At 48.5% G+C, this 27,329-nt stretch overlaps 4 protein-coding genes across 6 annotated transcripts in view; 2 read left to right on the forward strand and 2 right to left on the reverse strand.

Annotated features, from left to right (window-relative positions):
* LOC122384210 (N-alpha-acetyltransferase 15, NatA auxiliary subunit-like) overlaps positions 1-4,118 on the reverse strand; it is a 43,858-nt gene extending 39,740 nt beyond the window's left edge. Inside the window, exons 1-2 of the mRNA XM_043371330.1 lie at positions 4,061-4,118; positions 250-393 (exon numbers count right to left, since the gene is read on the reverse strand). Of these exons, the coding sequence (XP_043227265.1) occupies positions 250-321 (72 nt within the window). The 5' untranslated portion in view covers positions 322-393; positions 4,061-4,118. The remainder of the gene's footprint in view (positions 1-249; positions 394-4,060) is intronic.
* A 604-nt stretch (positions 4,119-4,722) lies between these two features.
* On the forward strand, positions 4,723-6,594 carry LOC122384212. Its single transcript, XM_043371332.1, has 2 exons — positions 4,723-5,203; positions 5,749-6,594. The coding sequence occupies exons 1-2, from the start codon at positions 5,137-5,139 to the stop codon at positions 6,369-6,371; spliced, it is 690 nt and encodes a 229-aa protein (XP_043227267.1). The 5' UTR covers positions 4,723-5,136; the 3' UTR covers positions 6,372-6,594.
* Positions 6,595-6,983: 389 nt separating this feature from the next.
* On the reverse strand, positions 6,984-13,527 carry LOC122384214 (40S ribosomal protein S16). The gene is made up of 4 exons (XM_043371333.1): positions 13,424-13,527; positions 12,253-12,297; positions 10,038-10,284; positions 6,984-7,180 (listed from the first exon to the last, which is right to left on the reverse strand). Exons 1-4 carry the CDS (start codon positions 13,442-13,444, stop codon positions 7,035-7,037), a joined length of 459 nt encoding a protein of 152 aa, XP_043227268.1. The 5' UTR covers positions 13,445-13,527; the 3' UTR covers positions 6,984-7,034.
* Positions 13,528-13,975: 448 nt separating this feature from the next.
* The window catches only part of LOC122384199 (cytokine receptor-like), a 39,509-nt gene continuing 26,155 nt past the window's right edge, over positions 13,976-27,329 (forward strand). The window contains exons 1-2 of one of the 3 annotated variants that reach the window (XM_043371310.1): positions 13,976-14,177; positions 20,206-20,346. In XM_043371310.1, coding sequence (XP_043227245.1) covers positions 20,208-20,346 — 139 coding nt within the window. In that variant the 5' untranslated portion in view covers positions 13,976-14,177; positions 20,206-20,207. Of the gene's footprint in view, positions 14,178-17,662; positions 17,875-19,741; positions 19,862-20,205; positions 20,347-27,329 lie in introns of those variants that run through there. The other 2 variants (XM_043371307.1, XM_043371308.1) reach the window with 2 other exon arrangements.

Raw genomic sequence — 27,329 nt, forward strand, 5'->3', positions numbered from 1 at the left:
ATATTTTGTGCTATGATTGTTACCACATATTTTCGAAAATAATTGCATTGTGAACTCAAACTTAAACAGGTACCTAGGTACGGTACCTCGCACATACTGAAGAGCCGTACCTACCTAATAATGCAAAACAAATACTTAACTAATGAAGAACAACAATGCAAGTCAAGAAAAAATTAATTCATAGAAAAATAAGTCTGTCTGATGATTGGAATTTGATAAAATGCACCAAAGACGCGATTCAGAACTTACCACTATCTTCTTGAACACGGAGTTTTCTCGTGATGGCAACACGTTTGGATCATTTTGACTCGATGGAGACATCGCTCAGTAACACAATTATGCAGAATACTTATGCATTAACCCAATACCACAAACACTTATCCCCTAATCGGCCTATACTTCGGACATGCCTAAGAGCTGGACTTTTTGCACGCGTTCCCCGCCAGGGGGCGCCACTGAGGAAGCACCCTCTGACGTCACGATAAAACTGCGCGCACTGTGCGCACGGTTCTGTAAGCAAGTAATATAGTGGTGGTTTCATGGTGGAAATTGGAATAAGTATTTTGACGTTGTAAAATTTTAAGCCGTTTTTGTGAAATTAATTGGTAAATGCATTTCAAAAGTATTTATTTAAAGTGTGAAAGGAGAATAATTTGGAGAATATGGATATTTTTGTTCCAATAGCTTATTATGTGAGACATGATCGGTACTAACGGGTACTTCTAAGAAGTAGTGAAGAAGTACCAAACAGCCTGCTCGGCTACGATCGTCAGCTGTCCTTTGGAGCTGGACTTCAACGCTGTAAAAAAAATATGTGCTGAATTAATTTTTAGTTTCACCAAAATATGAGCAATTTATCATTTCTTTTTCATTTTTGTAATTATTGTTGAGTGAAGAGATATGTTGCTAGTTCTGACAATATAAATTATTAATTAAAAAAACGAAATGCGACGGTAAGTATCTGCTACTAAATTATCACTAAAACCAAATACATGAAGAATCTTGCTACCATTGCTTATAAAACGTGCTTATCAATACACAAATGTTTTATTTCAGACGAGAAGGATTCATTTGCCTGAAGTCTTGCGTCATGTGCTACTGCTTTGATTCCAAAGACGCTCTCCGGGTCGGGGTAATTTAGTTCTTCATCGATCGATAAGATTTTGATTCCATTGATATCCAAATTTCCCACAGCCGGCAATGGGAATCTCCTGTCGGTGTAAACGCCACGATAGTCCCATCCAACTCAAACACTGGGGAATATCCCCGCACTTTTGAGGACGGAAATCTATGGACCTGTTCGAAAAATAGTGGATAAGATACGGCGAGTTTTATGGTTGGGTCTCCCTTCCGAGGCACATATTTACGGGGGATATTGGGTCATATTCCCCCGGTCATATTCCCTGTGAAGGTGCCCAGGTTGCTGCCGCTCGAATTTTGGTCGCCTACTTAACAAAACCTCCGTTGGTGCCATCTCAGTTTCCTCGAGGTCAGGCAACCTTCACACGCCGTTGGCTACCTTGGCTGGCCGGCGACTCGTTCCCCTCGTGGCGACGCTCTTGACATCCAGTCAAAAGTTGGAGTGGCTGGCGCCCCCAGTGGGGGCCGGGGAAGGGGCAGTGGGCCTCCACGTTGCTCTCTTCCCGAGCCTATGGTGACTTGGCTCAACTCTCCTCAATAGAATCTGGATTCTGCACGCTGTATTAACATGGGCGTAGACACCACTACGGACAATACGGACAGTGGGTGTGACAATCAGTAGTGCCATTCATATAGAGGGTGTCATATATGAGCGGAGAGGCAACAGTACAGCTGAGCGGAGAGACAACATTAAAACAACAGTACAGCTGGCGTTGCATGGAGCTGCAGGCAACCGGACAGCGGAGGCTTGCGAAAAATAAACAATTCGTCACTTCAACGTATAAACAATAGTATAAAAAGCAACATAAACACATATTCTCATGGTCGTACCCATGCACTAGCGGCTCACGGCGGGCACAGGCACGCAGTGTGGTAGCGGTACCGGATCACACGTCATGGGCGTTGTCTCAGCATAGGTTGTTATGAGCGGAGAGGCAACAGTACAGCTGAGCGGAGAGACAACATTAAAACAACAGTACAGCTGGCGTTGCATGGAGCTGCAGGCAACCGGACAGCGGAGGCTTGCGACGGGTACAGGCACGCAGTGCGGTAGCGGTACCGGATCACACGTCATGGGCGTTGTCTCAGCATAGGTTGTTATGAGCGGAGAGGCAACAGTACAGCTGAGCGGAGAGACAACATTAAAACAACAGTACAGCTGACGTTGCATGGAGCTGCAGGCAACCGGACAGCGGAGGCTTGCGAAAAATAAACAATTCGTCACTTCAACGTATAAACAATAGTAAAAGCAACATAAACACACATTCTCATGGTCGAACCCATGCACTAGCGGCTCACGGCGGGCACAGGCACGCAGTGCGGTAGCGGTACCGGATCACACGTCATGGGCGTTGTCTCAGCATAGGTTGTTCGCAATCTAGTTGAAGCCTAAGAAGACGGCCAGTGGGGTCTCACTGATGCTGAGGCGACCTCGGAGACGATGCGTCGCCCCTCCTGTCGGCGACCTGCGGTGAGCAGGACTCCAGATAGCTGTCTGGCACGTTGCCGACACTGCCAGACGCTGTCAGCAGGCCTCACTTCTGCAAGTGATGTGCAGATGGACGCCAGGTGACTTCGTCTGCAGGCGATTCCGGAGACCGCGGCCTCACCAGGCAGTACCACCTGCATCGCCATGTCGGTGTTTCTAGAAATGGAAAAATAACAGTATCGGTGAAGGACAAGCAATACAATGTATTCTGTTTTCCTCTCTTGCAGGTATACGTAATCTACAATTATCATTGTTCCTATTTCATTCAACTGAACCTGAAAATTCCATATTGGCACATTGTTTGACTAAATCTGTGTAGTTGGAAACAGGGGCGACGCCACGGTGCGACGACTGGAGGGGACATTGACCATTTTGGAGGGGCTCGGACCATTTCAAGTTGATTCTTTCCATGCAACGCCATAGGCGTAATGTTAAAAATTTTAAAAAGTGGAGGGACGAGATCCCCTCCGTCCCCCCCCCCTGTGGCGACGCCCTTGGTTGGGAAGCAGATTGTTTGAAATACATGTTTGGCTGAACAGTGCAGAAAATATTTCATTGATCACTATAGCTGCAACAAAAAGACTGAGACAGAAAACATTTGCGCTTACCTGGCTCCTTAGACAGTCCCGCGCAACGGAAGTGGTACCATTTATCACAGCCTTCGCATCTGACCATTGGTGCTGCACTGATGCTGCTGCACTCCCCACATTCCCAGTACATTAGGAGCGTGTTGGCTGTGAAAAGATTACATGAGTCATGGCGCATACATGAATAGTAAGATGTTTTATATGTTTAACATCGCATAGCAAAGACAAAACAGCTGGGAGTCAAGTGTAAGCCAAAGTGTAAGCCCTGCCATGTTTTGCAGACTGGATTTTAAGCAAGAAAAGCTTTGCTAAAAATGACGCTTGACGAAGCCTCATCCTACTGGGCTGTCTGACATGTCTCCCTGTAAAAAGCATGTGGCCCTTATATTGTATATATGATGAATATGTTAATAATGCAGAGAAAACACAGTATAAATTATACCCAACGTTTCATCTTAATCGACTTTGTCAAGGGTGTTTGAACAGCTTGAGATGAGTGAAGTGTAAGGGTACCTAGGTACATCTGAAAATAAACTGAATCTGCGTTCAATAAACATTGATTTTGATAATACATTTCACAACTCAACTGCTAATAAGTTAGCACGACAGATAACTAACAATCGCATGAAGAACTTCTTGATTCGCCTTGACATCACATTGTCGTCCGAACGAATGTTGTCTGAAGTTACACATTTGTTTTTTCTGCGCAGCATTTGTGTTTGCCATTTACCGCACTAAATGTTCGCCAGCGGTGGTGACTTTTCCTTACCTGCTCACGAAACGTCACACACGACATGACGTCACCCGAAGACGTCATCAAAAAGTCCAGCTCTTAGGCGTGTCCCTATACTTCTCGACCACGCGCCAATACACTGCTCAATTCACAATATCCAAGCGAGCTGCGCCAAACCTCGTGGTTCGGTTCCAATCATGGCGCAAGCATTTCTACTCTACTAGGTGCCACCGCCGTCAAACAGAAAACAGGTGACAGTCACTTCTTTTACCCGAGCAAAAATACAAACAAACTTAGTGTAGCATGAGTGCAGCGGAGCAAAGCAATAGATGAAGAATAATATGTCAACGATTAGCTGTGTTACAACTTACTCAGCTTACTTGGTTGCAAATTACAGATTCATTTAGCTTTGAGCCTACAAAAGCACTGAATGAGTCAGCGGGGCACGTAAACATGACCCTTGCTTGACGTGACGTTGTATGACCTCAACCGTGACGTTGTATGAGCAATTGCTCATAGAAAAGCAAAAACTCAAATCGACAAGAAGCATCAATGACTGAATTGTGCTTTCTCACTTTATTTCGTTCCGTTGTCATCTTGATGTCATCTGAAAGGTCGTTTTCTGCCCGTGCGAGGTATGATGTAGTATAAATGGTGCACGGGTCTCATTGACCATAGCATGAGTCAATTCCTCTTACTCATACTAACGGCTTCGCCGCGAGTGCGACTCACGGCTCGCCAGCAATTCGCATGTTCCTTTCCTCACGAATCTCTAGGTCGAAACGGGTCAAACTGCTGCGAGTCCCGACTGACTCCCCCCATTCCCGAAGCGTAAGCCGGCTACACAGGGGGCGTAACCGGGCGCACAAACGCGTAGGTGCCCGGGAGCAACCTGATCCAGTGACCGAACGGCGGCTGTTGTGACCGATTCTCTGCACTGCCGACCGCCGCGCTGTGACGCCGACAGTAACCTGTCCTGCCGTGACTCCTGCTCGCGTTCCGTCTTCTGTGGCACCCCCGATTCCCTGTCCCACTGTGACACTCCCGATCCCTTGTCCCAACGGGACACTCCCCTGTCCAGCCGGGACACTCCCGTTTTCTTGCCTTGCCGTACAACACCAGTCCCATCGACCGCTGTGATACCCCTGAGCCCCGTTCTGACCGAGCGCACTCTGAGTCCTTCACCCATGTGTTCGCCAGTCGCCATGGCGAGGACGTTGGCCATCGTGCAAGCCTTCTTTGCCTGGCCGATGGGTAAGTGTAAGGTGGAGATGGAGAAATGCATTCTTTTTTAATGAGAATAGATTTGCCACTCGACATCTTATCCCCGTGATAAGCACAAACTGTTCGCTGTTTGCACCGTCACCTTTCCACTGTTCAACAAGTACGTTGCGAATCGACATCGTTGGTGACCGTGACAGTGCGACAGGAGCACTGTCCACAGCCACAGCGTACGGTGTGTGGGGAGAGGAGAGGGGAGGGGAGGGCTGCAGCTCCGTCACCCGACACCGACCTGATCCGGCGCCGGTCGGTCGGTCGGTCACCTGCACACTAAATACACGCCCCCTTCCCCGACCACGGTCGACGGTGAACGAATGGATGGTCGGGGACAAAAAGTTACCGAGAAAGGAGGTGGAAATTCATTTACAATACCCGCTCACCCGTCGTTTAGTGTGTCTATGGCTTAACACCTATATGATTCGTCGCTGATGCCCACAGCTTCCAGAGAGCACGGTGAAAGTCTTCCCGCCGGGTGCTCAGTGCTCCCAGATCTGACTGTGTGCCGTTGTCACCCACAGCCGTTGGACAGCGCGTCAGCCCAGTCGAGTGGCTCTCGGTGACCCTGGACGGCCCATGCCGGTCGCCAGGACCCCCTCCAGTCAGCGTGGAGCGCGGGGTGCTCGGGGTGGTGCCGCCCGGCCCGCGCGTCACCAACGTCACCTGTGACGACTCCGGCCGCCAGCTGACCGCCAACATCACGCTCACCGTCCACCAGACGCTCCAACTAACGCACGTGCTCGACAGACTGCGCGCCTTCAACAGCGCGCTCTTTATCGAAGACGACGCGTTCCAGGTGTGCTGCTACCGACGGCGGCCGTACCGACTGCGGGAGCGCGCTGTGGTGTGGCGACCCCGTGCGCGCGTCCAGCTGGTCGTGTACGCGGCTGTGGCCGGCACCTGCGTCTTCCTGGCGGTGGGCGCCGCTCTGCTGGCGGTGGCTCACGCGGCGTCCCGGCCGCGGCGGCCGAGTCCGGTGGCGCCTCCGACGGTGCGCTACTCGGAGGAGATGGTGCGTCGCCGGCTGGACCGTCAGCACTCGGAACACGAGGAGGACGTGCTGCTCGACGCGCTGTCGCAGCCGCCGCTGCCCCGTGACGAGGAACCCGCCGTGGCCAACAGGAGGTCGGCGGACTTCTACTGAGCCGCCGAAACAGCGGCCGCATTGGTGATTACGTGTGTCCCCCATACCGCAGAGTGATGTGTACCACGCGAACCACGAACAGAGCTGTCATCCGGTAGATAAGGGCAGATTTCGGTTCCGGTTCGTTTAAACTCTGTCAGCATTCGAACCTACCACTAATCGCCAGCGGCGATCGTGCTAATCGATGATCGATACCCAGTCAATAAAAAAATGAACTTTGTCACTTAATATGTGATACGATACAGAATTTTGTGATTATGAATGCTTGTGGAATATCTTGCAACGCTCACTTATGTGAAAATCGATAATATCAGCAAAAAATCCCCCTCCCATGACTGTAGGCGTCGACCGACTCTCTCGTCCGGAACCCCTCTCTACAACTGTCAAGTTTTTCGTGCTTCACTACTTATTTGGTTATCCCACCGGTACTGGCATGATATGCTTGACCCTTGCTAACGACGAAAGGCCAGCACAATAAATGCGCATTTCGGCACCTAAAACGGATTGCCTTCGTTCCGCTGTCTCAAAGGCGTCATCCACGCTAGTGCTCATTGTGCAGCAACTGTCCATAGCTTGATATCCAGAACCCTGTCCCTCACTCACACAGCTGTCTCGGCCTCGAATCCTGTATTGACCGGACACAAGACGCGACACGGTGCAGAGTTAACGGTACGACTTCTGGTAGCGGGCACGGGGTCCGGGACCGCCGAACTTCTTGGACTCGCAGCGGCGAGGATCGGCCACGAGCAGGGAACGGTCGTACTGGATCAGGATGTCCTTGATCTCCTTCTTGGACGCCTCGTCAACATCTGCCAAAAACATAACCAGGCCGGTCAGTCGAGGTGGTGATTGGGGTTTACGGGGCAGCGTCAGTGGACAGACACTGGACTGGAGAGGGGGGGGGGAGAGCAACATCACCCCAATAAAACGTGAGCCGGGGCGTCACTGATGAAATTAACACGGATACGGCGAAAACGGCCAAGTTGGACGACCATGAGAACGTGGTCATTCAAAGTTTTCAGACTCCATATGGTGCACCATATGCAGTCTGACATCACAACAAAGAGATGTGCCGATAACCCACTGACCAAATGCACCAGATTTGAAAAGCCATCAAGGATGGCGTCGAAGCATCCTAAACAATTCAAATGCATGGTATATCAGAATTTGTCCCGCGAGTGATCCGAACAACCTTAGGTGAATTTGCAATCGGCTTTTAACAATGTCGCAGCGAACACCCGTGCTGCTCGTCAACTTGTGGTTGTTCAATTCCGTCTGCAACGCAAATCGTGCCAGTGACCAGCACCACACCAAAGAAGTGCTTAGGGGTGGGTCGGGGAAGAGCGCCCCCCCCCCCCCCCCCCAGCTCGGTTCCTGCTACACTCATCAACCAAGGGCACGCAAGGGCGAGGGTATCGTACGCTCGATGTAAAAAATCCCTCGATAGCTAGGGGAGAGTGGGGCAAAGCGGCCACCCTAACGCTTCTCACGGTGCCAATGCTTGATTTTTAAACTTGGAAAGATTCTTTCTATACCAATGTGATCCCTATTAAGTTGCCTTTCATTTCAACTGCGTTTTATTTCCAAAGGCGTTCACATATGGAAGATATTGACAAAACTTTAAACCTATGCATATTGGCCACTTTGCCCCATACCCTGGGGCAAAGCGGCCACCGGCGTCTTCTCAAGTCCCAATATGAGAAACAAAATATTTGCCTCATGTACGACTAGGGTATTTGATGGTGACAAGGTTTAAGCGAGGATGGATGTTTGCTTTGTTAGCATCCCACCTGTAGGTAAACAAAGAAAGGATTTTCATGAAAAAACATTTAATGGCATTATTTGGTAACTCATGCAACTGAAAAGTGGCCAAGATGAATGCATGACGACACATTTGAATATAAATAATGTTTTTTATCCAGATGGAAACAACTTATGGCCAATTGGGGGGTGGCCACTTTGCCCCGGCCACTTTGCCCCGCGTATACCGTCCGAGACAAAAATATTCCAGCTTAGCTATTAGTGGGGTAAAAAACATTAAAATTGGTAGAATACATGTACGATAACAATGCAATGCATGGACAAGAACGCTTATAAAAATTCCAAACGGTTATGAAATAACATAACATTTAAAAATTGTAAACATAGTTGGTAACCTGGCAAGAAATGCTTTTCTGTGTTTCACAGAACAATGGTGATGGGCCTGAAACCCCGGTCTGGCTCATTCGAACGACCGTGAAGAGAAGTATAATTGGAAACCATAAATTGGAACTGACGCCAGCTATGAAGGGCTAAAACGATGGGTGGCCGCTTTGCCCCGGGTGGCCGCTTTGCCCCACTCTCCCCTACTTGATTTAGGTAAGCAAGCGATTGGGGAGGGGTATGCCAAGTCTATGTTTTCCTCCCGATATTTCCTTCCTCACATATTTGCTCAATATCAACTAATGTTTCAAAATATCATCATGAAACTAAACGCCATCGGCTGAAACAAGCTTACAGTGTCCCTGTCCAAGTTCAACCTGGTAGCAACCAGTAGGACGTCTTTCGGGGCGACTTCTAAGCGCCATAGGGCTCACCTACGAGATATCAGTAATGAGGCGATATTTACTTTAAACTTTCCGTCACATATAGCAACAGCTGACCTCCACCTTAAGCGTAGGTTAGTCGCCAGTCAGTCAGCCAGTTAGCAGTCATATGACACAATTAGTGTAAATGCTTGTCAAACTTTTAAAACAAAGGGACCAACTGCGTGCCGCAAAATGTTCCGAGCAAAACCAAAATGAACTGGACCAGAGGTTTCAAGACGAGGATAGGGTCGTTTAAATTAGCAGCAGAACGAGTTGTGAGGGATGAACAAGGGAACGCAACAGTCATGAGCCCTGCACATAAGAATAAAACCGATTTAGGCAGGTCACAACCTAGCCGGTTCCAAACAGCGCACCTGTAGCGCATTGGTCTCGCCGAAATGTAGAAGCGGCCCTGCACGCACGTAGGTTCTGAGACACTGCCAGACACTTCTAACCGGCCTTCATCGGTGTACAAAAATTGAGTGCAATCGGTCGAGCCGCTTTTGAGACATAGAAGCTGCACCTGAACGTGCGCACGTGCAGTGGCACCCCAGTAGTGAACCATGGAAAAACATTTTCTGATGGGTGTCCGCGGCCCCACGACTGCCCACCGAGCTGCCCAAGGAGAGCTCCAGCGCATTACCCATAAAGGAGTTTCATTTTCTATTAGTGGAACAATTTGGACACCCCTGAGTTGACACATTACGTGTAGGAGTCAATGCTGGGGCAGGTGGGATGTAGCTATCCAACAGAGCAGAACATTTGTGAAACGGATGCACGATCGCAAAAATTTGTCCGTCACACTGAAAAGACTCGCTTCGCCTTTGCTCGTAATAACGAAAACAGCTTACCTTGGTCAATTAATGCTTATCAACCTAAGCACAACATCACGTTTTTTTAGGATAGGGCAGGGGCGATTCAGCGTAATAGGAACCGCTACTCTTCACGCGCATGTTGACGCCGGCGAAGCGCTCACTGCCCTGGCCATTTCCAGACAGACTAATCAATTAACCACGTCAGATCGTAAATGAAAACAAGCCTGCATGTCAAATGAACCTCCCTAATGCCCCTGAAGTGCCATAGCAGTGAAGCCACTTACATTTCTGGTAGTAGGCCACGAGCGCCTTGGAGATGGCCTGTCTGATGGCATACACCTGGGTGATGGAACCGCCACCCTTCACGCGCACGCGCATGTCGACGCCGGCGAAGCGCTCCTTGCCCAGCAGCAGGATGGGCTCGTGCAGTTTGTAGTAGAGCGAGCGGGGCTGGACGAGCTCCAGCGGCCGGCCGTTCACCTTGATCATGCCGCGACCGCGCTTGCAGTGGGCCACAGCCGTGGCGGTTTTCTGAAATAGAAACATCACATGAGAAAATACGAAACAAACGAAGTAATTCATAAACCATTCCTTCCTTAGAGATGTAGAGAAGCTTCCACAAAACTGAAGCTAGAGACATTTCAGAATTTAGCATTTAATAGGGCTGCGGAGACGGTTGATTATCGGCGACTCCAACTGTACCTGCTCCGGGTTCCGACTCCAGACTCCAGACATCTCTCATCGAGTTCACGTGATGATGGTGAAGTTCATGTCAGTGATGTTTTTACGGAGCGAGCGAAGCGAGCGGAGTCTTACGTAGAATAACGGAAATTTCTGAGTATGAGCGGCCGGCCGGCCGTGGTCACGATTCTGCGACGCTTATATCTCAGCAACCACTTGACCGATTTACATGCGGTAATTTTTGTAGGGTAGCTTCATTCCTTCTACCAAGTTTTGGACGATTCCCGATGCATGTGGGTGACCCCTTATGCACGTGCCACGTGCAAAACGAAGAGGTGTCACTTTTGTAATAGTTGCAACTTGCAATATCTCGGTAACTACTGGGCCGATTGCGCTGAAAGTTGGCATGTAGGTAGGCAACTAGGCACCCACTAGGCAATGCATATCCATGTGCCAGAGTTGGGAAGCTGCTGCACGTGCGCACGTGCAGGGGTCGTTTCCAGACCTCGAGAACGGTTGGACCGATTGCGCTCAAATTTGGTACACGGTTACGGAGTAGTTAGTAGGGTGCTGTGCACAAGTCAGTTGGGACCCATTTTGCACGTGCGCACGTGCAGGGCGCCGCTTCCAGATCTCGAGAACGGCTGGGCCGATTGTCCTCAAATTTGGCACATCGCTAGAGACCGGTTAGTAGAGTGCCGTGCACAAGTCAGTGGAGGTACCAGCTCGCAATTTCGCACGTGCATGGCCCACCCTCTCGCTCGCTCCGTTAGTCGCCCCAAAAGGCGCTATACTGGTTATAATGCATGCAACAACCCTTTGGGCATTTCAAGGCCTTGCATGGCAAATACTTTGACGAGTATGATCCTAATCTATGCAACATCGATTCTGACCAACTCTGACTCAGCAGCTCGCAATTCACCAGGTGTTAAGCATTGCTTGGCAATAACTTTCAGATAACTAGTTATTACATCTAGATTTGATTTTGTCTCTTGTTTGTGCAGACCCTAGGTTATGATCCTGAGGTGCTGAGTGTTTTAGTGCTTGCAAGCTTCTCTTTTTGTTTCCTCTGCAAAATACTTTTCAGACATTTTTATGTTTGACCCACTGATTGACTTCATATGTTCTAAAACATGACTCATGAATATACAAACACTGCCACTCACTGCAGACCATCCCAGCAGGAGCTGCAAATAGTCATACAGCACGCACCATTGAGGCAGGAGCCTGACCCCACACCATGATGATTGGCTCACTGCTCAGGGAGGCAGAAAGCCCCACTGGGGTAGAGAAGAGAGGGTGGGAGGGCATTAATAGGCCTAATGGACAATATTGTTAGATAAATGTTAAGCGAAACAAATGGTACAAATACATGATCACTTCTTTGACATGAACATTCAGGTGAAACAAAAGGCACAGGAGCCATGATGTGGATTGCTTTATATGCCAACGTAGCCTTTTCAATATAAGCATGTTTGTCCTTCATAGTAGTCATCAACCTCATTCAATATTACAATCTATCCTGTTTACTAAGATGAAACTTGCCCTAACTCTGCTAAGACTAGGCATAAACATAGGTACCATTAGCATAATCTACATTCAATTCACTCAGAGGGCATAGCAACATTAGTATTCACTATTCAGCATATTTTGAATGATCTTATAATCACAAAACATTACTTTGAACTACACAGAAAATGCCAAGCATTGCATCACAATGCATCAAATGAAATGTTGTAACTGATTTCTAACACAGTAGCCTTTAAGCGCATAGCAGTTAGCAGTCAAATTCAGCATGAATCTGAAGCACAAGCTCACCTTGCGGCCAAACACCTGCACTGACTGGTTACCAGCATCACGAGCCTGGAAAGAAACCATATTGTTAAAGGTATTTCTACCTGCTTAATAGCTTGTTCCAATACTATAGCATCACAGTGGTTCCCAGACTTAAAAGGTGGCAGGGAATCATTACTGCATTGGGAAAGCAGGCCCAGGCATTTGTGTTGAGTTAGTTGAATGTTTTCTACCTGTGTGCTTTTGGAATAATGCACATTTTGTTTGTTTGTTGGAGGTTAGGGGCGCACCAACTAATGCACATTTTAATGGGTTACAAGAAAATGTACCCCTAGCCAGATATCAACTTAATGGTATCAGTAAAGCTGGCATCACTGTCTGCAGTAGGTAGGTAGGCTAGGTTGTAGGTTGGTAGGTTTTAGGTGTGTAGGTTGGTAGGTTGTAGGTTAGTAGGTAAGGTTAGGTCAGGTTAGATGTTTTTTTTTTACTCTAACTTCATCTACACATTTACCAGTTAGCGGCAAAGGTGACCCCAGCTTTACCAATACCTACCAACTTAATTGCTTTCTGGGATGTCAACAGGGTAATGCTGTAACTGAGACACCACATGCATTCTGAATTTTTACCTAAAATAACAAAATATGTGCCAACATAAGAAACTCAATTAACTAATAACATTCATTTTGCACCAACCAGAGCCATATTAACAGGGCAGAAACGTCAAAATCAAGTAACAGTAAATAACTATGGTACACAACAGCAAGTAGTAGAACAAAATAATGGTTGAACATTGATTTAACACAAAATTTGTTTTACAGATAGCTAGTCCAGTAGTGAACACAAATTGAGTTTTATCTGTCAATGTATCCCCTTTGGCCACTGGCAGATCCTGGGGGGGGGGGGGGGGGGGGGGGCCCGGCGCAGCACCCAAAATCAGCCAAAATTTGCAGTTTTTGAAGAATAGAACAAAACTAAACAACTTTTATAAGGAAACGTTTGTTTTAAACTGCGCAGCAATGTGTGAGGAACCGAAATCCGATGACTTTTTTAACTTTGGAGAAACTTTTTTGGGGATATGCCCCCGCAGCGTCCAAGATTGTTTTTCTGGATCCGCCAGTGTTTGACGCTATGAAAAACAGTGCTGAGATATTAACTGATGATGTGCAACCAAAACTAATAAAATAAACGTAAATACCTCTCCTTTTAAATCCGCCATCCTGATAAATACTCAGGACTTCTTGATCAGGCGGAAGTTTACACCGAAAAGACCCGACAGCGTTGCCATATCAGATATATTATAATTCTTATCACATTGCCTGTCATGAAATAACCCTTTGTATTTGTAATCAGCTCCTCATTCAATTAATTAAATAATTCTTTTGAGGATAAACGTTTTTTTTTGTTTACTGATTGTAAAATGACATTGCAGTATCGGATTGAACAACTGGCACTAGATGGCAGTAGTCTACAAGACGGTTGTTTTTGTTTTCGACTCTCGTCGTGCAGCATTGCCAGCTTATCTTAGTCGACATACTAAAAAGCTGGTCTTAATGACTGCATTTTTAAGTTTTGTTTGTTTACTTTTTAAAATATATTGATAAAAAATTGCCATCCAAATCATCAAACTTGCATCATTCCTATGCTTGCATCGGTAAATAAATGATTTAGTGCACCTTTATTAGGTTTTGGGAGCCTAAAGCTGCGCAACACGCCACAAATGAAGCACAAATGAAATTGTTGTTTATTGGAAAATTGACCAAATTTACAACGAAGTGAGGGATGAAAAGTGGCCGTAAATTGACTTATTTGATAGATTTTAGACTTCACGACGTCTGAAGTTTAGACTAGTGTAGCCTTGGACTAGTGGGCTTTGATTATTTAGTCCATTTAGTCTTTTAGTTTGAAGTGGATCAGATCATGCTGTCTGTGTGATGAGATGCATTAGTCGGGTAAGTTAATTTTTGGATCTCATCTGTGTTATTATATTGATCTGTGTTATTGTTATGAATTATCTTGCCATTTTATTAATTTTTGTTAGATGTACAATGAAATAGTGTGGTAATGTTTGTGGTTGAGGGGCGATTATCTTAGTACTATCCTTATCTCAATCGGCAAGTGAAGGATTTCATGATCAAATTGGTCGAGGTCGCCGAGGTGCAAAGAAGAGTGTGACGAAGACCCAGCGTCACCCAGGGCCTCGAAATCACTGGGGGGGGGCTAAGACTCAAGAAGCCAAACATAGGGTACCCCCAAATCCTGTTTTTTTTTTCACCGGATTTACGCCACTTATTTTTCATCACAGCCCTGAAACCATTAACTCTTTTTTGAAACTTAAAAAGAAAAATAGTAGGCCTTCTGATCTATGTTTTACATTAGTTTTTAACCCCCTCACAATTCTTATTGCCCCAGCCACACCAGACAGTAATGATTGTACAATGGAAGAGCTGTAGTTTTTTAACCCGGGACTGCTACACCTTTTCTTTTAAGTGTTATTTATTCAATTTCAGCCTCTCATGAATGCGTAACCGTCAATCGGAGTTCAAATTTAACGGCTTACTTCCGTTTATCTATAAGAATCCTGCTCCCATTATGGCTATGAGGGAGCTATCACTTATTTGTAGGTGTGCGCTTCTCTGGTTCGTGCCAGGTAGAGTTAGAATATTTCAAATCAAATACTTTCTGAGAATAATTAGCAAAATCGACAATTGACACCCTCGAATGACCCGGACATCAACCTTATCTTAGCCATTTACTACCAGCGAATTCGAGAACCAGCGGCAAAGCAGCAAAGCTGTCCTTTCTTTACCATGCAAGTATATCTACTGTCTTTTTTGTAGATGCATGAGTCAAGGCAAAAGTGGGCCCTGAAATGGTTTTGCGGTACAAGGTACATGCACAGTGCTGGCGCTTACTCACAAAGTTGAGAAGCCCCCTCTGATCTCTGTGGTCTCCAACTCAGCCCTGCAGTCTCTTGGCCAACTGATATAGCTGAGGGCTCATACCAGCCTTGAGAGCCCCACCTAGGTTTCTGACGGAGAAGAGCCACACTGACCTTTTTAGGCACCACGCCGACCTCTGAGAGCCTATGCCGGCTTATAAGGACCCTATAAAACCCTGCGCCATTCTCCGACATCCCTACACTGGTATCTGAGGTCCCACGTAGGTGTGTCCCAGTGGGCCTTCGCCGGCTGACGGGTGGCTCCTGTGGGCCCGCACGCATATTTCTTTTTTCGGACCACATCGGTTTCTGATGGGGCCCCGCCGACTTCTGATCGTCCGGTGCCGAGCTCCAGGGCCAATGCCAGCCTCTGGACCCACGTCAGTCTCTGGTAGCCCACACTTGTCATTGATAATCCATACCAGGCTTTGAGGGACGAGGGTTAGATATGAGTGAAGACCGCAATTTTTTTCCACGTAGGGCCATCTCAAACCAGGATAATGCCCGTGTGGCAACTTTGAGACTAATGGCTCTCAGGTAGATTCTCCGTAATCGCCGTGGATCTCAGACACAAACTTAGGGCCGTTAGAGACTATAACTCTGAGACAATCAGAGGCCAGTGTAGTAGTGCAATTTAGGTCGGTGGAACCCTAAGTGACTAACATATGCCCTCCGAGACCCCATGCCGACTTCTTAAGATAATCCAGTTGTCAGTTAACGTTCCTATACGTTCCCGTCTCCAGAGACAGACCACCAAGCTAGGCGCTTACGATCACCCAGAATGGGAATCTGCTTCATTACAATTAGCTACTCTCGCCGCACACCGGTGACCGTCCAGCCTGAAGTTGGACGTCGCGTAGTGAGGATGACGATAGGTAGAAACAACTGATTGTCGCCCCAATGACAGAAACAATAGACTTATACATAAAGGAGAATATCCGGGACACGGAGTTGAGTCGCCTAAAAAGACGAAATGTAGCGTATTTGGTATCAAGTTAACAAAATAAACACGTGAAAACAGCCACAGGTAATCAGGTATATCAATGTGCTCACATTGCATCCATGTTTCGTTTACGTATTTTGTTATGTGCACTGACAACTCGCAGTAAAATTCGTTTGCCTTTTCGCTTTTGCCGGCCCCCCAGTGGTGACAATTTTGCCCCCGGCCGGTGACTGCGGGGGTTTGCTCCCCCCCAATTTACACGTTAGACGAAGCCCTGCGAAGACCGATCCTTACTTACGTGTGTTACGACCATTGGGTATCTCAGTCCATTCGTCCTGGTCTGGAGTCACCGCCTAGGACGCTTTGCTTTTAATCCAATAAAAAGACTCCGTTCATCTCAGGATGTTTCCCTCGATGCTCTCAAATGCGACCTTCTTGACTAACATTCTGATCAGGACGATATTTGAGAAGCTTTCTGACGTTGGGAGAGTGATCTAAGTTTCCTCCATGTCGAGGCTGATTACCTTGACTGGATGATGGGTCTCCCATCTCAAGGGACTTACTCCATTCCTGAACCACCAGCAGCATCTGGGTCCCCGAGACGGGTCGGGCGAAAAGCCTTTGGAGCATTGGTAAGTACGCAGCTCCACATGCAGCAGATTTACCAATTGCTTGACTCTCATGATCGGCCCCGGAACACTGATGCCAGACTAACACGCCTGTCGATTGTTAGGTTGTTACTTCCACCTGTCGTGGTGACCGGTACCAAAGTATATTGAAACAACATGGGTACCACGGTCGCTAGCCTCTAGCCCAGCAGGAGCATCTGGGTTTTCACTTTTCCTGAAAAATACATACAATATTTGGGATTTTGAGCAGACCGCTTCACGCGGGATACGACGGTGAATTCCGTCGGGAACTCTGGGCAGCCGTGGATCTCAGTTCAGCCAGCTTCTGTTCATCTTTTCACGAAGTAATGTTTCTGTGCCTGATTGTTTGTAGATTTCTGCCATTCGTTGCAATGACATTTGATTTTGATGTTTTGGTTCTTTTTTGGGTTTCTGCCATTCGTTGCAATGGGATTGGATTTTGATGTTTTCTCCTCTTCATGCTACCGAAAAACTATATCTTCAACTCCTTTGCTATGTGGTAATGTTGTACCATATTCCCAGTCGAATAGATAGCAAATAAACTAGACAGAACGTAGGAGCAGCTGTGCTCTGAATTGATACACCATAGATTCATGTTACCGATCTATGGAATATCAAAACCTACACCTAACCGAAATATATTTTTAGAGACCATTTGGAGATGAGATCAAAGTAAGCAACAGGTAGCGTCCAGAAGAGTCCGAATCCTCCGGCGAATTCAGAGGACGGTGGTCGTGTCACAGAGAAGTGCACAGTACGCCGGGTGGTCGGGTCATGCAGATAAGTGCGGTATGTCGCCGCTCGACTCGGCCGGCCGGGGTGCGGCTGCTGGGCCCGGCGTGACGTCACAGCGGGGACGTCCCAGTGCAGGTCACGTGACGCCGACTGGCAGACGGCTCCGTCGGTGGCCAGTCGCCGTCCGAGCGAGCGGCGCGACGGGTGTGCCGTGAGGTGTGATAGTGAGGTGGTCTCTGGGTTCTAGCAACGCTATGCGCCGCGCTCTGTACTCTGACCTATCGAACTACAGCGTGTGCTAGAGACTCATTGAATAATCCAGATACTCTGCTCATTGAATTGGCATCGAAACCTCCGACAAAGACTGAGACAGGGAAAAGGTGAGTCAGCGGTGTCTCCTGTTGTGAACTTGAATTTGATTTCGTTTATCAGAGTACTGCGCTGCTTGCTGGAATAACGTTGTTCTCCGTTTCTCTTGTGTGCTTACAGTGAATGTCGAGGCTGTGAGACGCATTTTGCGTATTAGCGGTGAATCAGGGTCACTGGGCGGAGGGATCAGCGACAGAGGCCAGGCGCCCCTCTGATATCCCAGGGGCTCTGTGCAATCTTGCAGAGGAGTTTCGATAACGCTCTCGCAGGTGCGCCCGCAGCAGCAATACTCCTCGGAGGAGCGACATACCGTCCTACCTCCTGATCTCTTCTGTGGAAACGGAGTGCGGGAAATACGCCATTTTTTAACCCGGAGATTCGCAACAAGTCCCTTGTTTTCTACTATTGACATCTTCTTTCTTATGTTCAACCCTGCGTCTTTGGTGAACAAACTACTTTTGTGCGCATTAGCGTAAGCGTGTCAATGATACCTTGCTTGGCTCGCACCTGCGTTGCTTGCTCTTCGACTTTATGTCGTTAGTTGTAAACAAATAGCGAGTAACTATTTTCTTTAGGTTCTATCCGAATATCTCTACCGTCGTCGTTGATCTAAAGTTCGACTCTACAGCTCTAGGATTACTGTTCAATTTGCGTGAGTACTCTAGCATCCAGTTCCGATCCCGATGCAGACTTATGTGTTATCCACAGGTTCTGTGGTTTCATATTCCCTTGGGCGTTTGTTGATCACTGCTTTACCTGCAGATATCAGCAACCAGCGTGGATGAACTTTTTCGTGCACATCGCAAAGTCTTCAACGCCTAGGGTGTTTTTTTAACGCTTTGCGAAATGCACATATGTGCATAAAACATGTGCAATGTGCATAGGTATGTCAAGGTTTCCACATTCCATGGCGAGATTCTTCAAATCCCTGTTACCATGGAATTTCTGCTCCGAATTATACACTGATCTATATATCAGTTGATTGTAATGCAAACATTCATGGTGTGCCTCCTTGCCGGGCCACGACTCGGTGCCGATTTTTGCATTTAATATCGATGCATCGTTTGAGCGCCTCTGCTGTCAAGGCTTGATCGCCACGCTGATGCATATAAATGTACTTATGGTCCTGCGTCTTGAACAGACAGGTGTGTCTGAACCGTGTAGTGAATTGTTGGTAGGCCGGCCGAAATGTCCTCTGCGTTTCTTACTCCTTTTTCGTATTGCATCATCAAATAGAAAAACGGTGGTGTTCACAAATCCCTTCAACAAGCATATTGACCGACGAACTATTATCGATCTGCAGACAAGCAGCATACCCTGAGAGGGCTGAATCAAGGGCATTTGGCCCATCTTTCGGCGATGTCTTCACTGCGTAGACATTAGATGACTAGACCTTGAAGTTTTTCAGTTTATTCAATTGTTGGCGCCATGCAGAGGCTGCTGCAGCTGTTTCCTGCGGTGCTGCTCATACTGAGGCTATGATATGGAACTCAGGTTACTGGCATGCAGGATCTTTGCTTGCTGGCAATTTAGGCCTGATGCATTCCATGAGTGTGATCTGTATGTTGCCTAAAGGTACATTGTGACACTGTCCAGACCAGTCGTACGGTGGTGGTTGTGCTTTACCAGGAACTACCTTGTTTGAGCTGTTCACAGAACATGTTCGTTGTAAGGGGGTCAAAACATCCCATCCCCAGCACGGCTAAGTGCCGAAATGGGTACCATCAATTTGGATGCAAATATTTTTCACCGTCACCTTCGCCTGGGATTGCTCTCTCGCTACAATGCAACAGATGACAGCCCGTTTATTATGGTTGTACCAAGCGCCCTGTGGACATGTCTGGGACCACGTTAAAGGCGGTGCCATCGGCGCCGGCAGGGCAGTGGCGAGGCGGGCCGTCCCGACGGAGGCGCCACGTCCCGTGGTGGGGCCGTCGTACGCCAGATCTACCCGGTACCGGCCGGAGAGCGCTCCGCTGTAGACCCCTGGACTGACCGGTGCGTGTGACTGTCACCGGGCACTGGGGTGTTGTGTGTGTCTGTCTGTGTTCCCTCCTTGGAACCGGCTTATCCCGAGTATCCACCAGACCCATAACAATCGACTCCGTGTACTCCCCGAACTCTTATCTTACCCGTTTGTCCTTTCGACCTCGACTTCCTCCATATATTCCTCGGATCCCGACCAACTCTGGATCTCCCGGATTAGGACTGACTCCTTGTGTCTCCTGTCATCTTTCTCTGGCTGGCACCTTGTGTCTCTCTTCCCGTTGACGGACTCCTCGCGTCTATATCTCCCCTTGACTGACTCTCTGTGAGTGACTCTGTTCGTCTCTCTCCGGCAGAGATGAGACTGGCGATGGCGGCGCCCGGTCGGTGGCGACCACCGGCCTGCCCGTGGCTCCTGTCGGCGCTGCTGCTGCTCAGTGGCTTCACAAGGAGCGCTGCTCTCAGCTGTATGGGAGACGACTTGAACGGCATGGGCAGTAAGTACCGTCAGCCGCTCTGTCGGCTTCGCTGGCTGTGTGCTTCATCAGGATGGTACTGTCATTGCCAGGACAGTTCTGCCCTCGTCCGCCTAACAGACGCTAATGTTGCCTACTTCGCGACAGAAACGGCACAGGGTCCTGTTAGGTGGCAAGACGGAATTGCCGGAACTAGACGCCGATGCTTCCTGGGAAGAAACAAAATGTTCTTACGCCCCGAACAGGATGTTTTGCAAATTGGTTTAGACGCTCGTCCTGAATTTCTCAGAGGCAGGGCTCGGTTATTGATCATGCTCCAACTGTTCTGAGCATTTTCCCCGCCCTCGCTCGTCAACAAAAGCTCGTAGTTTTGTTAATCTATTAAATTAAGATATTTCGAAATAACATAAGACTACTTCAACAATACGCCCACATCAAAGGACAGAAATATCCGAAAATATCAAGGAACCATCCAATGATGAGCATTCCTGTGCTCCTGTGGTTGGAGCTAACGAACGTCTGTGTCCTGCCCGGTGAATGGGGCATCCGGCGCGGCGGGGCGGCGGGCTGGGCCGCCGGCGCGCATGGCCGCCGGCCGGGCTCTCTCGGTGTCAGGCGGCGGTGCGCGGCGGCAGGCAGGCGCGGGTCAATACGGACCGACGCCGCCCACTCGCCACCACCACCGCGCAGCAGCCGCTCACCGGCGCCGCCGGTACACCAACAGCAAACGATATACCTGGGCAGCCAGCGCGAGATAAAGAAACTCGTGATTTATGGTGGATTTATTCTTCTCTTGTACTCGTTTGCTTGTGAATGTACGCATGCTTTATTTATGCGCTCATTGGTTATGCGGATTTTGCGGTATTGGATGATGTAAGCTTAGATCAATGTGGGATTATAGGTGACCAGCTATGGGTGTTGCTACCCCAGCGGAACTCCAAAATATGGGATAATAGGTTACTGAACTCTGATCGAAATCTGGAGGAAAAACATAGCTACTCGCTTCAGCCAAGTGTGAGAGGGCGGAGGCACACATTTTTTAAAAACTCCCGTGCGGGGAAGCATGCCTACTCGCAGCGTTTGGCGCTGTTCACACGAAGCCGCTCGTGAAATTGGTGCGATCTGGCGCTCACGCGAGCCGGCCCGTTGGTCGGCGCGGCCGGCGCCAGGACGCTGTGGCCGATCCTATCTGGGGGCCGGTCACGCGCTCCCCAGCACCATCCGTATGGAGAGGACGGCCATCTGGGAGCGGGCACGACCGCGCTCCCCGGGCCCGGCGGCCGGCGGCGCCGAGGTCTCAGCCGACCCCCGCTGCGTGAATCGACTTGGCTCCTCAGAATGCTGGGCGCTCTGGCACTCGCATTGGCTGCCAATGTTAACATCAGTACAGACGCGTTGAACGCGTCGGCATCGAATGATAACCTCATCACTATTCCCTGGCATTCAAGGAACTGTCACACAGAGAACGAGTCTGCTATCGACTCAATCTGTATGTCGAAACATTCACTGGAAACATATGCTCACGTCCGCCAGCCAATCCATTGATATTAGCCATCGCATGGTAATTGAGAAATTCAGGATCGTATATTTGGAAGACACGAGTTTGTGGAGTCATCATTCTTCCTTCATGTGATTGTTTTATAAAATAGTTGACGTTCATGGTCCCATATTGGGCGTTGTGTTTCGACTAACTCGTGGATATGCCGTTAGACATCCGCCTAAATTTACGTCAAGATTGACAGCTCGTGCCGCATTTAAATGCACGGTATTGTCAGACATCAATTTGGAGATTACTGGCAGGATGTGAATATTTGAACGAAAAAGGGAGAAGCTATGATACTCAATGGCTCAATGATTCGCATTGTGAAGCATACGGAACTCCATCTCCATAATCATCGCAGTCATCTCTAAGTATGATTGTCGCATTGGGTGGCCCGGAGCCGCCCGCAGCTGCCCGCTGCGCGCCGGCGGTGTCGGTCACATCTGGAGAGACGCGTGCTGTCAGGGATACCGTGTCAGCGGAGCGGGCCGCGGTGGGTCTGACCATGATTGGGAGTGACACGGGCCGCGATCTGGCCCACCTCAGACGGTGCGGTCAGCGCGGCGGTCGATCGGTGAATCAGTGCTCACGCCAGGATCTGGGGGGCCTCGCGCCGGCAGCCACTGACCCCGGAGCTCTCTCCCGTTCGGAGAAGCCCCACGGTCGGGCTGGTGAACCCTCGGACGCGTGTATGGTCTGCTCTGCTCGCGGCCAGTGCGGCGGCGGCCGGACCGACGGCTCTGCACGGAGCCGTGGCTGCAGCTCGCCGCAGAGCCGTCGCCCCCTTCCACCACCGGACACTAATCCTGCCGTGCTGAAGTCCCGTCGCTTCCGTGTCTCCGTTTGCGGTGACCGGCTGTCGGTGGTGACAGCGGGCGATCGTCGAACCCCGCCGGCCGGCCTTGGGCGCGACCCGGCAGGACGCGGCAGCGACCGTTTTCTGACCGCTGGCTCTGCGGTCGGAGTCGTCGTCGCCGCCGACGCCATCTTCATGTCGTGAGACACGGAATGCGGGCCTCAGCGCCTGTCCTGCAGACAGGCGCCGTGTTATCCAAACAGTTGGAGCTGAGATGGCTGGGACGTTATGTGTTTGCTCGGCGCTGTTGATGTCCATTGGCGCATTCCGACATTGCACAGGCTGGTGTCAAGTGAAATGGGGCTGCCCCCGCCCCCGTGCGGGCACCCGTGCTTCAGCTGAAATACCGGGTCCCTGCACTTCTGCGCTTTGGCTCGGTATAAGCAATTTGACTAACGTCATTGTGCTTGTAAGTTTGACGTGTGAGTATGGTGATGCTCAAAGGACATGTCGAAGAAGTAGGTACTTCATATAATTGTGTATTCAGAAGTCCCTGCTGAACTTCCTGCGCATATAAACTTTGCATTCTTATTAAGACGTATGGTGAGAGGTCACTGGGACTCGAAGAACCTCGCTGTTGGAAGTTTATAGGACCGAAGAGTTTCTATTTTGGACTTGTGCCTGTGGATGACTGGTACGAATGACTTACAGCCATCGAGTCATTGCAATTTAGACATGCAGGCAGACCGCAGCACCAAATCCTGATGCAATATTTGACATTCAATGTACAATGAACCGTATATTGTCTGTATTAGTATGATGCACCTTTGATGTATTAGTATGATGCACCTTTTTTTTCAGCTGGGAACCATGGTTTTTGCTCTGTCCTTTGCCGATGCTCGAGGCAGCACGAGAGGCAAATCATCGAGGGCTTACCTTACATGTCTGAGAAACAGAAACCGTTAGTATCCTTTTCACGCTTAAGTGGGCTTGAACTTTGAACTTTCACGCACCATTCGGCCACCCACCATTTTCCATTTCCATGATAATATCGCTGCAGATTATTCCTTTTATCCAGGTACTTATTTGATTCTGTTTGTTGTAAAACATGCACGCAAGTGTGAACTTATCCCGGGGTATGACTATTCGGAGGAAATGGATAACAGATGTCTCTATAATGTTAAATCTGTTTGATTTAGTTAGTTGAAAACTCTAGCGTATCTGTGTTTTTTTATATGACGTTTCGCATCTAAACTCGATCTCACCTAACCAAATTCCCATAAAATGTGTTTCTCAACAAAACTAACTCGTGCATCTCGCGCTGCTTCCGTCCGACAAAACCTGCAAAACGCATAACGGACATTTTCGTGCATTTTCTCCTTCTGTCTGGGTGCATTTCGTCATCTTGTGTGGGTCACTCCAATGTCAGCGGAAGGAAGCGTCGCGCGGCGCCCCTGGCCGAGCCGAGGGTGACCTGTTGGGACGGCCGCGGTGCCGCGGTTGGTGGACGGGCTTCGTAAGCTCCCTAATCCGACCACCGACCGGAGCCGGCCGCGCTGCCGTCGACCCCTGCGCTCAAGGCCTTCCGCCCGGCGCGGCGCCGCCTCCGAACGGGTGTCATGAGCCACCCGAGCCGCCGCACACTGGTCGGAAACGCCCTCACGAGAGGCCACGGGCGATTCCGGAGTTTCGGATTATTTTTTATATAGATCGATTTGAAATTGATCAAATTATTATACTTAGGCCAAAAAAACTAATCCGGGTGACCAAAAATAGCTGTAATCAGCCCCCGAAGATGGGGTATCCCAGAACTCGGAAACTGACGCGGAGCAAGAGATTTCTTGAGCCGGATATTCAGAGTATTATTGCTGATAGACAGCAAATTGAAATCCCACATATTATGCATCAAAATGTTCGTTATGAAGTTGCCGATTGGTCAGTGCAAAATTTTTGGTATACTTTTTCCCTAACTAAGATGTACTATAGCTTTTTTATGAAGGCTCTCCTACAGTGATTCTGGAATATAACTGCAAAGTTTAGGTAAGGAAACAACAGGTAGTCCCATCTAGTTCCACTCTGATTTTTTGTGAGATGAAGTAGGATTTAAATTTACACCAGGGCAACATAAAAGCTAACTGCGCATATTTGCGCAAAATTTGCAGGAGCCGCTCTTCCTACCCAACTACCACCCGCCCCGCCCCAGTTTCGGCTCGACCGCCGCGCCCGGCTTACGCTGACCTGTGTGGCCTGCACGCATCCATGCGTAGTTGACTGGTCATTAAAAACAGATGTGCTTGAGTTTATGAATTTTGTGAAAAGCGCGTTTTATGTATGCATTTATGTATGTATTGACATCAAAAGCCTTCCACATAATGCGTGGCGATTACGGCTTGCATTTAGAGAGCCTTGCTATTGACAACCATCACTCGGCTGAAGAAAGTGGAAATTGAAACCTTCGTGAATATAAGACGCTGCAAATATAGGACACCTGTCACTGACGTCGGGTTACCTTGGGCCGTCTTTTTACATTAGATCACAATTCCGGTACCAATCGGTCCCTGGCCGGACCGATTGGTTTTCTACCAGTATGTTCAATAAGTAAGTTCCGTTTTAATATGACTCGTTTATTTTTTGGCACATCTCAACCAAACATGGCTCACAGCTCGACGAACTCGCCCTGCAGGCGAACGCATCGTTCCCATCGCTTGGCCAGGTCCCGGATGGCCGCACGGAAGCTTTGAGTGAAGGTCTTTTCGCCATACTGGTAAATAGCAGACCCGAGTGCAGACCGCGAGCCGAACCTCCGGCCCCGGAGATTTTTCTTCATGTCTGCGAACAGCCAATAGTCACTGCGTGCAACGTCTGAAGAGTAGGGATGGTGTTAGAGCACCTCGATGCCCTCTGCCTGCATGGCATCCCTCGCCACGAGGGCACGGTGAGGAGGCGCGCAATCCTGGTGGAGGATGAACCGACCACGGGCCTTCTCGGGGCGGCAACTGGCGATTACTGGCAGGAGATAGTCTCTAATGATCCTGGCGTAGGCTTATGTTTCAGTCGGGGGAGGTTTGGTCAATCGTTGTCATTTTTAGCACGTGCTATTTTTGTCACACGTGCTAAAAATGACAACGATTCTGCTATTTTTGACAACGATGAGGCCGATTTCACTCCTCAGCGAGGAAATGAAGATTTTGGAAAGATAAACACTGATTTTGGAAAAGAAGTGCTGCCACCTGGTGCAAGACGAAGAATCCAGCTTTAATATGCCTGTTATTTGTATGGTAGTTTGTTTTGTGGCCTGAAGTTGGAACTTAAAATTGAAGCATCCGAAAATGATCGATATTGATCGAAAACATGATGTTGATGAAAAAAATAATATTTTAAGTTGAGAGAGGAGGCCATTTTATCCAGATGCAGTAGTTTACTTCTTGAAATTATTTTTGCTAATGACGGCTGCTAATTATCCCTCATTACATGGCAGTCGTCGTAAGCAAAAATAATTTCAAGAAGTAAACCACCGCATCTGGATAAAATGGCCTCCTCTCTCAACTTAACATATTATTTTTTTCATCAACATCATGATTTCGATCAATATCGATCATTTTCGGATGCTTCAATTTAAAGTTCCAACTTCGGGCCACAAAAAAGGGTATACTTCAACGTTGGACTACCATACAAACAACGGCCATATTAAAGCTGGTTTCTTCTTCTTGCACCAGGTGGCAGCACTTCTTTTCCAAAATCAGTGCTTGTATTTCCAAAATCGTGATTTCCTCGCTGAGGAGTGAAATCGGCTTCATCGTTGCTAAAAATAGCTGATAGCGTTGTCATTTTTAGCACATGGTTGCCAAAAATGGCATGTGCTAAAAATGACAACCATTGACCAAACCTCCCCCAACTGGTTTAGGCTTTCTGTTATCGCCTGGACAGTAATCTTTCTGTTGGCCATCACCATCTCCTCCACTTTGGCGACGTTAGTGGCTGTGACCATCGTCCTCAGCCTGCCTGCACGTGCCAGGTCGCGTACACTCTCCCTCCCCTCCCCAAACTTTCTCTTCCACTTCCGAACTGCGGAATCACTAAGAGCATGGCTCCCGTACACATTCACGAAGTTGGCGTGGATGTTAGCCGCCGGCTAGCTCTGGATAGCTAGGAATCGTATCACTGAACGTTGATCCTCTCGGGTGGCCGATGCCATTTCTAAAGCAGTCTAAAAAAATGGTGTTATTTGATCTGCTCCATATCGTGACAGAAATGGAATAAGAACCTGAAAATGCGGTCACTTCGACATAAAGGTCTGAATTTTAATCCCTGAAAAAAATCACGTGCGTAGACCGCGTGAATTTGATGTAATTGCTCTCCGGAACTTACTTATTGAACGCACCTAGTACATTGACCGGGGAGGGTTGGTACAACTCCCTCGCCGTTTCGCCTCTAATTGAGCTAGAGCCTCGCGGAAAAAAAAGCTTGTGTGCCGTTATAAGACTCAAAAAGTAGGTACTACCCGATTTTAAGGTCTTAGGTCAGCCAGTGACCTCTTAGGTCAGGTAAGTGCCACAAGGCACGGGCTCGGTTTTAGGTTAATTACTTTGCCAAAATGGTCGCACTGCCGCGATTTTGGCATAATCGTGTTTGTCTAGCTCAGGCGCGTTGAATGCTGTACTTGGTGTT

This window comes from Amphibalanus amphitrite, unplaced genomic scaffold, assembly GCF_019059575.1.
Source record: "Amphibalanus amphitrite isolate SeventyFive unplaced genomic scaffold, NRLGWU_Aamphi_draft 000183F_arrow, whole genome shotgun sequence".
In the NCBI taxonomy this organism is placed as follows: Eukaryota; Metazoa; Arthropoda; class Thecostraca; order Balanomorpha; family Balanidae; genus Amphibalanus; species Amphibalanus amphitrite.